This window comes from Corylus avellana, chromosome ca4 (assembly GCF_901000735.1).
Source record: "Corylus avellana chromosome ca4, CavTom2PMs-1.0".
Lineage (NCBI taxonomy): Eukaryota > Viridiplantae > Streptophyta > Magnoliopsida > Fagales > Betulaceae > Corylus > Corylus avellana.
The window spans coordinates 29,023,564-29,037,743 of NC_081544.1; the positions used below are offsets into that span (position 1 = coordinate 29,023,564).

Consider the following 14,180-nt stretch of genomic DNA (forward strand, 5'->3'; position numbering starts at 1 on the left):
TTATTTATATCCTAAACAAAGGTTAAGAAATGGGCCAAATAAAGCGGCTAAATCACCAAAACAGAGGACACGGGTGAGAGTATGAGATCCTTTAACCCTAAAAGAGCACACGAACAAGGACATAACTCTCACAATACCCTTCAACCCTGCCCGTACCCTCTTGCATATTCCATACAAAGCTGAACTGCATATATCTTCCCCATAATTTCACAAATATATATGGGGTTTATTCTTCACTGACATAACAAGCAAGGCACCAGAAGATAACTAATGATCTTTCATCTCTCTAATGTGGATGATGTCCTCCGCCATGACCATGAGGATGATGTCCCCCACCATGACCATGTGGATGATGCCCTCCGCCATGACAATGCCCACCGTGATGTCCTCCACCATGGCCAGGACCTCCATGATGCCCGTTTCCATGATGACCATGACCATGCCCGCCGTGATGTCCACCTTCATGACAATGCCCTCCTCCGCCATGACCATGCTCTCCGTGATGCCCTTTGCCAGGACCGTGGTGTCCCTCAACATGCGGTGGAAGAGAATGATTTCCGTGGTGCGACATTTTCCCAAGTGTTGCTCAGAGGTTAGAAGATGATGAGTTTGTTGGGAGATAATGTTGAGGGGCGTTGGTATATATATATAGCGATGGGTAGATAGAGATCATCAATGAAGACTTAAGCGCGTTAAATCAAGAACACGGCTTTAACTTGGCGATCAAGTATATATGAATTGCGTGCAAGTGTTTTATCCGTGTGATTGTAGTGCTCGCTTAGGGAGGACAATGTTCATGTGAATGCATTGAAGGAAAGCGCGTGGTGGGTGATATGGACATCCAACTCATCAGTTGCATTATTAATAGATCAACGACCATTGAGGCAATCATCATGGGTGGGTCCCAATTTATCACGTTTACACAGACGCATGGAAATACACAGAATCTTAGGAATGCGTTCAGCAGGACAATCGTGCATATATCAGTGCATGAATTATGCAGCAGTACAGAGATTTTTTTAGAATTGTAAATTAGAGGGAGGGGTCAAAGACAAACGGGCATGATTTCATTGTGGTAATGAGCTCTGCTAATTTAAAGATGTTTCACATGAATATGAAATGTCTCCATACTATTTGCATGCTTAGAGGAAAATGAATTTGAAAGAAGAAATTTTTCACAGAAAAAAAGGTTTGGAAGTAATTAAAAGTATATATGCTTTTACAGAAAATGGTTGTGAAAGTATGAGTTGAGTAACATGGTAGTTAAGTGGGGTTATATACTTTTTTCTTTGATATATCCACACAAGAAGAGAATGGAGATTCGAACTAGTAATCTCCGCTTTATAAAGTATGGCTTCTAACCGATTGAGCTACCCTTTGGAGACGTGAGATTATATACTTCACACCCCACAATGTTAGGAACCGAGAAAGAAAGACTAGCAACTCAGTAGTTTGTGAGATTATATATACACTCCTAGCTAAGAAATGCGAGGAAAGACTAGCAAGTAGCAACTCTGCAATTAAGTGGGATAATATGCTTAACAAAATTCAGCCGTTAAGTAGGATCATACGCTTAACCGATCAATGCATGCGCAAGAAAAGAGGAGAAAAATACCATCAAACCCGGTGATTAAGCAAAGGTGATGCATGCACTTAACAAAGTAAAGAAAGTGACAAGTAAATGTTTGTGTATATGTGTAAGCATGTTTGTGAGTTATTATGATACGTAGTTGTGATTTAAACTGTTGTTTTACATTACTACATGGAATCAACTATTTTATTTGCTTTTTACGATGGGTATGTTTGTGAGTTATATATAGAAAAGAAAATGTAAATGAAAATAGAAGTTTTGATTTTACATGTAAAACCTATCTCTAAGACGTATGACTTGCAAAATGGTTATAGCACTTGATAATTAACCCGATTTTTATAAAATGCAAAGTGATAGAGTTTAAAACAAAAGGAGGTTCTATCACACGTACGCAACAAAAGTTGGTATATTTTTACTTACCAAATCGTGGATTCGCACATCCACAAGTAAAATTTCTATAAAATGGTGAAATTTTACAGATGTTGTTGAAGACGCGGTCGAGAGGACCCATATGCATGTTTGGACTATTAATTATCTGTGAGGTCGGCAGAAGGCATTGATGCATGTGCTGACTTTTGATAAGTCATTATATATACTTCAATTAGAATGCCTGGTATATATATTGTAAAAGTTCATAAAGAAATAGAAATAGAAATAAAATAAATAAACACAAAATATTTCACATGGTTCGGTCTATGACCTATGTTCACAAATAAAGCTCAAAGGGATACATTATGCTCTTATTGCTTGATATGTTTACTCTACAGAATGCTCTATTTATAGAGCTTAATTACACATAAATGTAATCTTAATCAAATCTTCTAATTTATGGTGATCAAATCGTGATCAAATCCTTATAGTTAGGCTAATCTAATATTCATCAAATCCCTAATTTTAGGGTCATTCTAATATATTCTAACATCCTCCCTCAAACTCAAGGCGTAAGATCTTGGAACCTTGAGTTTTTTTTTTTTTTTCGGAGGCAGTCGGCGACACTTTAAATAACAATACAAAAGAAGGACATCTATGAGCCAAAAGAGAGTCAACTTTGAGCTAAAAAGAAAGCCAACTATGGGTTGAAATAGGCCAACTATAGGTTAAAGATGAAAGCCAACTATAGGCTGAAATAGGCTTAAGTTTTAAACAATACCACAAAAGCCGAAGATATTAAGCCAACAAAGGGCCAAAAATCGGTCTAGGTCAACAAATGACCAATAATAGACCAAATAATGATTAGACCAACAAAGGGCCAAAAAAAAGGATCAACTTGGCCTCTTTTATTTTTTATTTTTTGTCAACCGAGACTATACTCTAACATATGTGTGAGTTTGTAGTTAAAAAAAAAAAAAAAAAAAAAAATCTTACTTAGAATCTTCCTCTACGTGAGCAAAGAAAAGTAGTAGTGCTGCTTGGAATTTGAGATAATTGTGCGATATATATAACTTATATAAAAGTTGGGATTGCGCATTCTTTCAATCGATATCCGGAAAAAATAATACATGTTAATCGTTCAACAAGTGAGCAAAAGAAAGAGAGATTAATTAAGGAAGAGATGATACGATGCGATGGTTAGGGAACATGAACAATTAGTATTGGCGGGTGTAGCGGATAATGACTATTTTCTCTTGGCCAAAAGGTCCCCCCTTCCTGTTGGGGCCGCCTTTTTCTTATATACAGGGTCTAACCCTTTGCTCATTCGTGGTTACAAATGTATCAAATAATGTTACTTATCATTCATGGACAATAGTCTATGTGAAAGGTACTGTAGGCGGAGGAAAGACAGATTAGCCAAAAATGGTAGGACTTGTGGGCTGTCTTTCTCGTAAAATTTACACTTTGCTGATGGGTATTTGGACCCTATCCAAGCATTAATGTTTGAAAATGCCTCATAGGGGAGATTAGTCGCGCATTAACTTGAATATTAGTTAGATTCTTTGTCACCACTCGATGTGGGCAATCCGGCAGTCGTCGATCACATCCTTACCTACCAAACCACATTATCCCTCATTTCCCCGCGATGTAATGTATGGGCCTGCGCATGGTCTTATATCATAAGAAACTGTTCGATCCAGCCATAGTTTGGCAAGCTGGAGCTAGCGTTAATTTCCCTTTAAAAAAACTGTGTAGTATTGCTCATAATAAGCAAATGGAGTAAGAGTAGTTTTCAGCTACCAATTTTATTATTTTGTGTATAATTAAGCACAGTACAAGGAAAGAAAAGCACATATAAAATTTGTAACCAAAATTAGAAGCTTAAAAGCAAATCAGAATCCGAAGTCGATCGTCCATGTAAACACCAAACCAGCTTTCAAATATATATTCAATACAAAGCAGAGCTCAACTGCATATCTCTCACTCTCCCCCCATAATTTCACAAATATATTTATGGGGTTTATTCTTCACTGACTTTAAACAAGCAAACTAGGCACCAGAAGATAATTAACCGTCTTTCAATTTCATCTCTCTAATGTGGATGATGTCCTCCGCCATGACCATGCGGATGATGTCCCCCACCATGACCATGTGGATGATGCCCTCCGCCATGACACTGCCCACCGTGATGTCCTCCACCGTGGCCAGGCCCTCCATGATGCCCCTTTCCATGATGCCCATGACCATGACCATGCCCGCCGTGATGTCCACCTTCATGGCAGTGCCCTCCTCCGCCATGACCATGCTCTCCGCCGTGATGCCCTTTGCCATGACCGTGCTGGCCGTGGTGTCCCTCAACATGTGGAAGACAATGATTTCCGTGGTGAGACATTTTCCCAAGTGTTGCTCAGAAGTCAGAAAATTGGAACTTGGAAGATGAGTTTGTTGGGAGATTATGTTGAAGGCCGTTGGTATATATAGAGCAATGGGTAGATAGAGATCATAATCAATGAAGACTTAAGCGCGTTCATCAAGAACACGGCTTTAACTTGGAGATCAAGTATATATGAATTGCGTGCAAGTGTTTTATATTCAGATTATCCATATCATGTGAATACATTGACTAGAAATAGATTCTTTTCTTCTTCTTGAAGGAAAGCGTGTGGTCGGTGATATGGATATCGAACTCATCAATTAATTATTTGCCAAAGCTTTTTTTTTTTTTAATAAAAAATGATCGCATTTATCCTAAACACTAAAAAGCAGATTTTCTGTGAATTTTATTTTATTTTATTTGAAGTAGCGTATCCCCCCGTGATTTGAGCGTTACCATCAGTTACAGAAGAGCTTTAGTCTTACGTTTGACGTGTCCACCGACAAATTTACTCTGTTTTCTTAAAGCTGAAACTTCTATTATGGGTCGTAACCCGTGAATAATATAACTAACAGGAGCCGGATTTATGCCATAACTTACGGTTGGGAAACCTTCGCCGCACATTGCGACTCTACTTTGAATTGAATAAGAACAGAACAGGGGAAGGGAAGGGAAAATTTTTGGATTTGGATGTTCAAGTTGTTAATAATTAGGCTACTATTATGAAAAAAGTCTATATAAAATTTACTTTCACAATTTTTTGACAAATAATTTCCGTGATTCAATCAAAAAGTTCAGGTATGGTCTGGTGTTCATAGTTTTATTCTAATAAAGACAAAAGCTAGAGGCAGGGGAGTTGCATACTTGCATGCAGAGTACCGTGGAAAATTACAGAGGGAGAGAAAACGGTAAAGTGTCGGACGATTATTAATTTTGTACTTTAGTTTCCCAACAAAGTAACGGAGGTTTGCTCCCCACCTTACACGAATCCAGACAAAGTTCCCTTCATCCAACGGACGCCACTTCAAAAGTTTTTAATTTTGTAGTTTGTTCTCTACACAATTGGGCTAAGCTCTTAACACAAATCATAAATGCATATCCAACTCAATAGCTCAGTTCTTTCTGTTGCTCTATGAACTTCTCAGTTGTCAGAATCTTTTTGGCAATGAGATTTGACTGATAGGAGTCGATTGCTGGAAATCCCTTTTCAGGAGCGTATGGAGAAACCCATCATCGGAAAATGCTCTCAGCAGCTCTGGTTAGTCATCTTCGTCCTCTTTGTTCTATGCTTCGTATTATCCTGCTTTGATTATTCAACAATGATGGGTGCCAAAAATGAAGTCACTTTTTTGTTCAATCAACCAAATCCACTTGTTATTTTGGAGAATGAAACCAGTTCTGCCACCAATCAGTCTATCAAAGACCCATTCGTAGGAACACAGAGTAATCTAGATCCCTGCCTGGGTAGATACATATATGTTCATGATCTGCCCAGCCGATTCAACTATGATTTTCTCGAGAATTGTCAGACGGTTACCAGAGGAACCAGCTTCAACATGTGCCCATACATGGTGAATTCCGGTATCGGTGCTGAAATTGAAAATACCCAAGGGGTTTTATCGGAAAAGAATTGGTTTTCCACAAACCAATTCTTGTTAGAAGTCATTTTCCACAACAAGATGAAGAAGTACCAGTGCTTGACCAATGATTCCTCGCAAGCCTCCGCAATTTTTGTGCCATTTTATGCCGGTCTAGATGCCAGTCAATTCCTTTGGAGTCCTAACATATCGGTGAGAGACTCTTCCGCGCAGGACCTTCTCCGGTGGCTGGCGGAAAAACCCGAGTGGAAGAAAATGTCGGGCAGAGACCATTTCTTCGTGGCCGGGAGGATTTCTTGGGATTTCAGAAGACAAACAGACGAATCCTCGGACTGGGGTAGCAAGTTAAGGTTTCTGCCAGAATCCCAGAACATGACAATGCTGTCTGTCGAAGCAAGCTCTTGGAAAAACGATTTTGCTATCCCCTACCCAACAGACTTCCACCCTTCAAAAGACCGTGAAGTGTTTGAGTGGCAAAAACAGATGAAAACGCAAAACCGGAGTTATTTGTTTACTTTTGCCGGTGCACCTCGCCCTGATCTTACCAATTCTCTTCGAGGTGTGGCTATTGAACAATGTAGATCTTCAAGGGCTTGCAAATTTATAGATTGCAGCTCTGATGGGAGCAAGTGTGACAATCCGGTTAATCTTATGCGCGTGTTTCAGAGCTCTGTTTATTGCCTGCAGCCTCCAGGGGATTCCTACACCAGGCGATCAATTTTTGACTCCATTTTGGCAGGTTGTATTCCGGTTTTCTTTCATCCGGGTACTGCTTATGCGCAATATTTATGGCATTTTCCAAGCAATGGCACTGAGTATTCTGTGTATATACCTGTGAGGGATATGAAAGTTTGGAAAGGCAATGTGGAGAAGATATTGCTTGGGATTTCAAAGGAGAAAGAAATGGCGATGAGAGAAGAGGTCATAGGGCTTATTCCCCGGATTATTTATGCAGATCCCAGGTCGAGATTAGAGACTTTTGAGGATGCATTTGATTTGGCGGTGAAGGGTGTTCTTGAGAGAGTAGAAGGAGTTAGGAGGGTGATTAGGGAGGGTGGCGATCCTGGTGTTGGTTTTGCTGAAGCGGATGATTATAAGTACACTTTTACTGAGTGGGAGAGATTTGAATAGAATCCTTGAATATGAGGAGAAAAAAAAGAAGATAAAATTTCAAAGCAAAAGTATAATGTATAATTATATCATTCAATGCTCTTATGCCTTGGCTCCAGAATACACAATCTTGCATATATTCATTCATTTCTGCCAATGAATTTTCTCTGCTTTTCCCTTCTTCAACTTCTTCCATTAAATTGTAATTTTTTCGTTAGTTTTTTCAATTCTGTATGTGGTGGAGCTCATGCAGGTGGCTACTCGTTGACGGGTGTGGCCGCTTCTAGTTTGGAGTTGTGTATAAAACTTCCTGACTGCTTATCTCCCAAGTTCCCAACAGCTGCTTCATATTTTTTTCTGCATCACTTATCAGTTCTGCAAATATGTACTAATAAAATGGAACTTCTTCAAAGTAGATGACATTTTTTCTCAATTTTTATACATTTTGGAGAGAAAAAGAAAGAAAGAAAGAAAGCAAGAAGCATATAGAATTCAGTCCGGATACTCTACCTAATTGACAAGACATTGTTGTTCAAATAACATTCTAAGATAATTATTGCTTTGGTCAACTGAAATTCTGCAGAGGTTACTTGTTGGTTGTTAAAGCACTAAGATCCCCTGTTAGCATGTTCTGCAATTAGTTCTTTGTGTGGACTTTGGGCCAAGTGTTTAGAGATTCCCTTAAGATTGCCTCGTCTCATTATTATATTCTTATTATCATTCTTTATTAGTGTCGTGGGTTAAGGTTTAGCCCGCGATCAGTGGCGGCATTTTCTCTAAACCTTACCCTCTAAGGTTTAATGTTTGCCGACAGTTGAAAGGGGACCCATCACATGTGTATGTGAGTGAGTGTGGGGCCGGAGGCTAACCTTTATGAATGATCTTATTCATGGCCTCGTTTGTGGGGCAGACTATGCCAGACCCCGTTTCTAGGGCCTAAATTTCTGGTGATTCACTAAAAAAATAACCCACAAAAAAAAAAAAAAAAAAAAAAAGTATATTAGATCCTATAGTTTGGATTTGTTGGTAATCTATTGAGGAGAAATTCAAGCTTCAGTCAACTATTTTCTTTAGGGCATATTTGAAAAATTGAGTTAAAACAAGGTATAGAATTTGTTTAGGAAATACTATATACGGGACAAGTAATTATATTCATTATTCTCATTATCATCCTCTCATCTCTTTCAAATTAATGTGACATGGTTTTTCGTAGCATTTAGTGAATGAAAATAAACTTATTGATTGAGGCATTGCGTTATATCAGCTTTTGTGGATATAATGTTAATACTAATCTAATACATAGCATTTCTTAATTTCTATTAGGAGTGGACAAATTAACCGTTTATCGCCTACCGACTACCACTGAACTGTCACCTACCGACAACAGACTTTCGATGGTTGGTGGGCAGAATAAAAATATTGTTTCGACGTAAGTTCGATAGGTGATAGAAATTTTTTTTCGTTGGTTAACCGACAATTATCTAATTTAACCGATTTTTCAAGTAAAATTTGAATTTTATCTAGTAAGTTTCCTTATTGTTTTGTTATGCTAATTTATGGTTGTCCTTTTGGTTCGTTTTCCACATATTTACTTTTTCTTTTTATTTACTAATTCTATAGTTATAGAAAAGTTGATAATTCTTAAAATAAAAACTTGTAACCGACAATTAATCAACTTAATCGACTATCTATTAACCGGCTAATCGATTAATCGAAAAGGTCAAAACTATATCGAGAAGTCGATTAATTAATTGACTTTCACGAATCAGTACGCGAAATGCTTCTACTGACAGTCAAACTAATACCCAACCCTAATTTGTATATCTTATAGGTATAATAGAAATTGTAATAAAATAAGAGTAATGCTATAAACTACATCTTTATTCCACAATTATCATCTAATGCGGGTGGCCTAGTTGAGTGAAGCCACTAATTATAAAGTGGCACTATTGAGTCCATGCCAATCAAATGGATCGTCGTGAATGTTGGCTGCGAAGTGTGATGGTATGTTATAATTATAAGTTTCCTACATAGCTTAAGTACAAGCTTAACCATGTGTATATAAGGTATTTGACATTTTCTCATTACAAGCCGATTTTCAATAGTAACTTATACCCTATGTTTACATTAATTTAGCTATCACTAAAGGTGTAAATTGCACTATATGGGTGAATAATACATTTATTTTGCATTCGCAGTCGCATTTTGTGGATGACGAATTATGGTAATTGCATATGTATTCTCACTTTGCCGAATTCGCCCATAACCACACACAAATGATTGGTTGTTTGATTATTATTATTATTATTATTTAACTGTGAACTTAATTTATATGACCTTGTTTTCAATAAAAAAAATTTGAGCTGTAAATTATAATATAAAATTATAAATCGAGTATAAAATTATATAAGTTAATTATAAACTAATAAAATCTTAATTTTATCCCGGTAATTTTATGTTGAATTAACATTCAACTTGCGATTCGCTGGTAGCGTGAAAAATTGCCAGCAGATAACCGGAGGAAACAGAACACATCGTCTGAGAGCCGAAAAGAAACAGCCCCCATTTCGGTCTGCCGCCGCGGAGTCTGGGAAGCTCAGAAGCAGCGCCAGAATGGCGGCAAACTCCGAGGTGAGCGTAAACGATAGTCGTAATACCCTAACGCACGCAGACAAATGATTTGAGCTTCCACGCTCTGATACTTGACTCTGTTTTACGCGTTACTAACGCTCTTCATAAACCCTGCCCAGAAACCAAGTTTCGAAACGTTTCAACTATTCTCATCTTCGGACACGTCGGGTCTAGGGTTTCTTGATTCTCCAGAAACGCCTCTCCCTCCTCCACCTCCTTGCGTCGAAGTACTTTCCTCTGAGGTACTATCATTATCGTTATCATTCTGATTATGATTGTCATCAATTCACTAATTTGAATAAATTTGGGGGTTTGATTGAGATTTTTTTTTTTTTTTTTTGTGAAATAGATATCGTCTTCTGTGAAGTACACTGTGGAGCCTGTGAACTTGGGGGGACTTACTTTGCTCAAGGTAACTTTTCTCTTTCACTCTGTTTGGTTGCCGAGAGAATGAAGGAAAATAAAAGGGAAAAGTATGACAAAAAAGAAGAAGACAAGGAACATTTATGCTTGTGTAAGAGTTTATATGTTTAGTGGTTTTGATTTCTGAAAGAGTTAGAATTTTCAGTGTTATCTACATTTTAGCTTCGGTTTCCCAAAATCAATAAGAATGTCAGCTAGAAGAGCTGAATGGTTTTATTAGGCTGCGCTTGATGTCTCAGATAATGGAAAGTCTTAGTATTTTTTTAGCCTGTTTGGTTGCCAAGAAAATTGTGGAAATGCAAGCAAATAAAATGAACACACACACACACACACACACACACACACACACACACACATATATATATATATATATATATATATATGACACGGGACCTCGACAAGGTAGGGCCCTTCAGACCCACCCCTGCAGAGCAAACCTTGGATCCGTGCACCGCACCCTAGGAAGTTTCCCTACATGGATCTGGCTTTTACACTAGGGGGTGTAGCCCCAAGGGACAGTTTGCATCTAGGAAGTCTCGAACTAGGAATCTATGGGGTGATACTCCCTAAGACCACAAGCCTCAACCACTATGCCAACCCCTTGAGGTTAAAATGGACAAAAATATAAGAGAAAGAGAACTTTTTTTTTTTTAATGCCTAATTTTAAGAATAAGAGAACTTTGAATGTACTGTTTTTAAAGATTCGATTTTTTGAAATAACTAAGGACTGACCATGGATAATGGAAACATAATGGTTTTCAGTCCAGTCCCAGATAATGGAAACTTCTGAAAAGATTCAAAATTTTGAATTCTTTGCAATTCTTCACATATTTTTCACTTGTAAGGAATTTCCTTAATACTTGACAGTTTCTAGGATTTTAAATTACTTGGATGGAAGTAGTTGAAGAGAAGGATTTAATTTTATCTTTTAGTTTAATTGGCTTGAATAAAGTATATTTTTGTTATAAGTAATTGCAAATTCATTAAAAAGCTCAAAGGCGCAATCTCAGTACACATGAAGTATACAAGGGAGACACCTAACTAGAAGAAGAGAAAAGATCTAGAAAAATTTGAAGCTAAAAATATTGTGAAGTATAAAAACTATAAATTTTTCTATTGATAATTCGTGGATGGATTTAAACCTTATTAAGAAGTGCATTTGAAATGATTAGGCATCGAACCAGTGTTTTTATTGAAGCAAATAATCAAAAACTCAAATCCATAATCTGCTGTTAAATTCCATATCAAGTGATTCATACTAACATACCTTGGTTTTAAATCCTTAAATCCAAATGCAACCTTGTTATATGGTCAATTTAAATATTGCCTCTTTTAGGGCCGGGTTAATACTCAAGAGGTTTTCGGTTTATCCAACTCAGATTTAGTCCCGGGGAAATATGAAGGTGTGTAAGAATTCTCCTGTCTTTGCTTCTTTTCCGCTTGTTGTTTTTGTTGCCACTCTTTTTTTAAGTTTGGTTTTCATATTCATAAATCAAGTCATATTTATTGTGCTTATGATCAACTGATAATGCAGGGGGACTGAAGATATGGGAAGGTTCACTGGATCTAGTTAAAGCCCTGTGCTCGGAGGTTAAAAGTGGCAGTTTGTCATTCAGTGAAAAGCGAGTTGTAGAGGTGGGCTCCTACTTTTCAGGTGATTCTATACTGTTCAACAATGCATAAACATAAGATCACAGTGGTTTTCATCTTCTAGGGAAAATGGAAAAGCGGTATCTTTGGTGTTTATACCTTTTTAACACTGCAGCTCAATTGCTGCATTGTTGTTTATAATTTGTATTTTGTGTTTTCCTTCTAAATGCTCATGCTGATGTTACATAGTCAGGCAATCAATATTGATTTGGTTCATTTATATGATTCCTCATGCCTCATGGATGAGAGCTAGTCTACAAACACTGATTTGAGTCCCATCAAGGTTCTTTGACATTAGGAGTTCGTCTCTTTATTCTTTCCTTATTCTGCATCAACTTCAGTGTTCAAGCTAATGAATCTTTTTTTTTTTTTTTTTTTTGGGTCTAAGCCAAGACAATCGATCTTATTATTTCATGCATTTGCTCCCCTTTCCCCTTCCCTTGGGGCCAATTACTTATATAAACAAAAGTATTTCATGCATTTGCGTGAACAACAAAATGGCTTGTCATGGTTTTTGGAATTTTATTCCTAGCTACGAATTTCTATTAAACATCAAAGTCACAAGGATATTGTGAATGGAAATTGAAACAAATGCCTTTTATATCTTGCCCTCTCCTTCCTTGCTACCCCCTAATGAGCTTCCTCTAATTTTTTCAGCTTGGATGTGGTCATGGACTTCCAGGGATCTTTGCGTGTCTTGAGGTGATCTTTCCTTCATTGGTTGTTGTATAGAAGATTGTTGAAAATCTATAGGTCTGCTGAGCTTCTCCACTTGATGTGTCAGGGTGCAGCCGCCGTACATTTTCAGGACTTCAATGCTGAGGTCATACGTTGTCTCACCATTCCCAACGTAAAAGCAAATCTTTCAGAAAAAAATGGACCTTTAGCAACACATGCGAAAAATTCTGGTGAAGTTCGTTTCTTTGCCGGTGACTGGAGTGAAATCCATAAACTTCTTCCTCATGTACAAGACAATGAGAAGGATCTACACTACAGTTCAGAACAAAGTCAAGTTGCTGGTTATGATATTGTTTTAATGGCAGAAACAGTTTACTCAATCTCCACTCTCCAAAGCCTCTATGAACTTATCAAGAAGGTATCTTTTTTTTGCCCTGGCCTTTTAGTCGCTGACCATATATTTTTGGCATTTTGAAACTAGTAGCTGCTTGAGCTCTAAATTTTTTTGATTTACAGTGCACAATCTGTCGTCATGGGGTTGTTTACATGGCAGCAAAGAAACATTATTTTGGAGTAGGTGGGGGAACACGGCGGTTCCTATCTCTGGTAGAGAAAGATGGTGAGCTAGTCCTTCTGAAATATGTTCACAAAAATTGCACAGGCATTATATCATGCAAAAAGTTTTTTTTTTTTTTTTGGGGCCCCTTGAGATGATGGGTGAGGGGAATGAAACATTTACAGCATATCGTCATAATGCATGAATAGCCTTCCTCGTAGTAATAAATCCTGCATGCTTCAATTATTTTGTGAAAATATTATTTCTTAGACAAACATTATATGCAGGCCAAGAGCAAGAAGACTCAGACAATTTGTTTGTTATGTAACTTTACATTGGTCATGTGCTCTGCAGCTCTGAGCTGATAGACACATAGCTGATATTTCTATGCCTAATTTAGAGACCAAATTCAGGAGCTGTAACGTGTCATTTTTGTCATGGTTGATATATGCATTTCTTATGGTACTGCATGTTGGTGAAATTAACTCAAATGGTACAGAGTACTAGTTAAGTGGACCTCTTTTTCCCCTTCAGGTGTTATGGCTGCTAACCTGGTGGCTGAAGTTGCAGATGGTTCATCTAATGTTCGAGAGGTATGGAAGCTTTCATTTAGGTAGATCCAGATTTTCAATTATGTGGGCTGAAAGCTATCATTGTCTTTCTCACCTGTGACCAGTTTTCCCGTTATTTCTTCTTTATTTTTTTCTTGAGCCATATGTGGACCCAGGCTGCCATATGAGGGACCAACTTCATCGGTATTTGTCTGTATTTGGACAATGAGCGTTAAGGATATCCTTTCTTAGATAAAAATGTCGAATTCCCCCCTTTTTGTTTAGGCATGTCTCTATGTTTTGTTATGTTATAGAATTATGCAACTGGACTCCTGTATTTGACCTTAAATATGTGGGATGATCTCTAGTATTTTTTTTTAAAAAAAAATTGTTCTTCTTTTGTTGTTGTTTTTGATGATGCTGTTGTTGTTTTCAATATTATTATTAGGATCAGACTTGGTAACTTGGAACTATAGTAGAGACATTCCATGAGATGGTCTTCAATATGCTCTCTTCAGAACTAACCTGTCTTGGAAAAAACTTTCAGCTCCTTTGTAACCAAATATGTATACTATGGCACCCACTGCAAGTTTGCATATTACAGCCCTTAAGACTTCTGCCTTTTAGATTCTTCAATCCCTAGTCT

At 37.5% G+C, this 14,180-nt stretch overlaps 2 protein-coding genes across 2 annotated transcripts; both read left to right on the forward strand.

Annotated features, from left to right (window-relative positions):
• Window positions 1-5,227: 5,227 nt before the first annotated feature.
• LOC132178578 (probable xyloglucan galactosyltransferase GT14) lies at window positions 5,228-7,148 on the forward strand. Its single transcript, XM_059591021.1, has one exon. The coding sequence runs from the start codon at window positions 5,555-5,557 to the stop codon at window positions 7,064-7,066; it is 1,512 nt and encodes a 503-aa protein (XP_059447004.1). The 5' UTR covers window positions 5,228-5,554; the 3' UTR covers window positions 7,067-7,148.
• Window positions 7,149-9,506: 2,358 nt separating this feature from the next.
• LOC132177700 (uncharacterized) lies at window positions 9,507-13,934 on the forward strand. The gene is made up of 9 exons (XM_059590130.1): window positions 9,507-9,676; window positions 9,796-9,918; window positions 10,026-10,088; window positions 11,436-11,502; window positions 11,634-11,734; window positions 12,407-12,451; window positions 12,534-12,845; window positions 12,944-13,046; window positions 13,518-13,934. Exons 1-9 carry the CDS (start codon window positions 9,659-9,661, stop codon window positions 13,598-13,600), a joined length of 915 nt encoding a protein of 304 aa, XP_059446113.1. The 5' UTR covers window positions 9,507-9,658; the 3' UTR covers window positions 13,601-13,934.
• The last annotated feature ends 246 nt before the right edge of the window (window positions 13,935-14,180 follow it).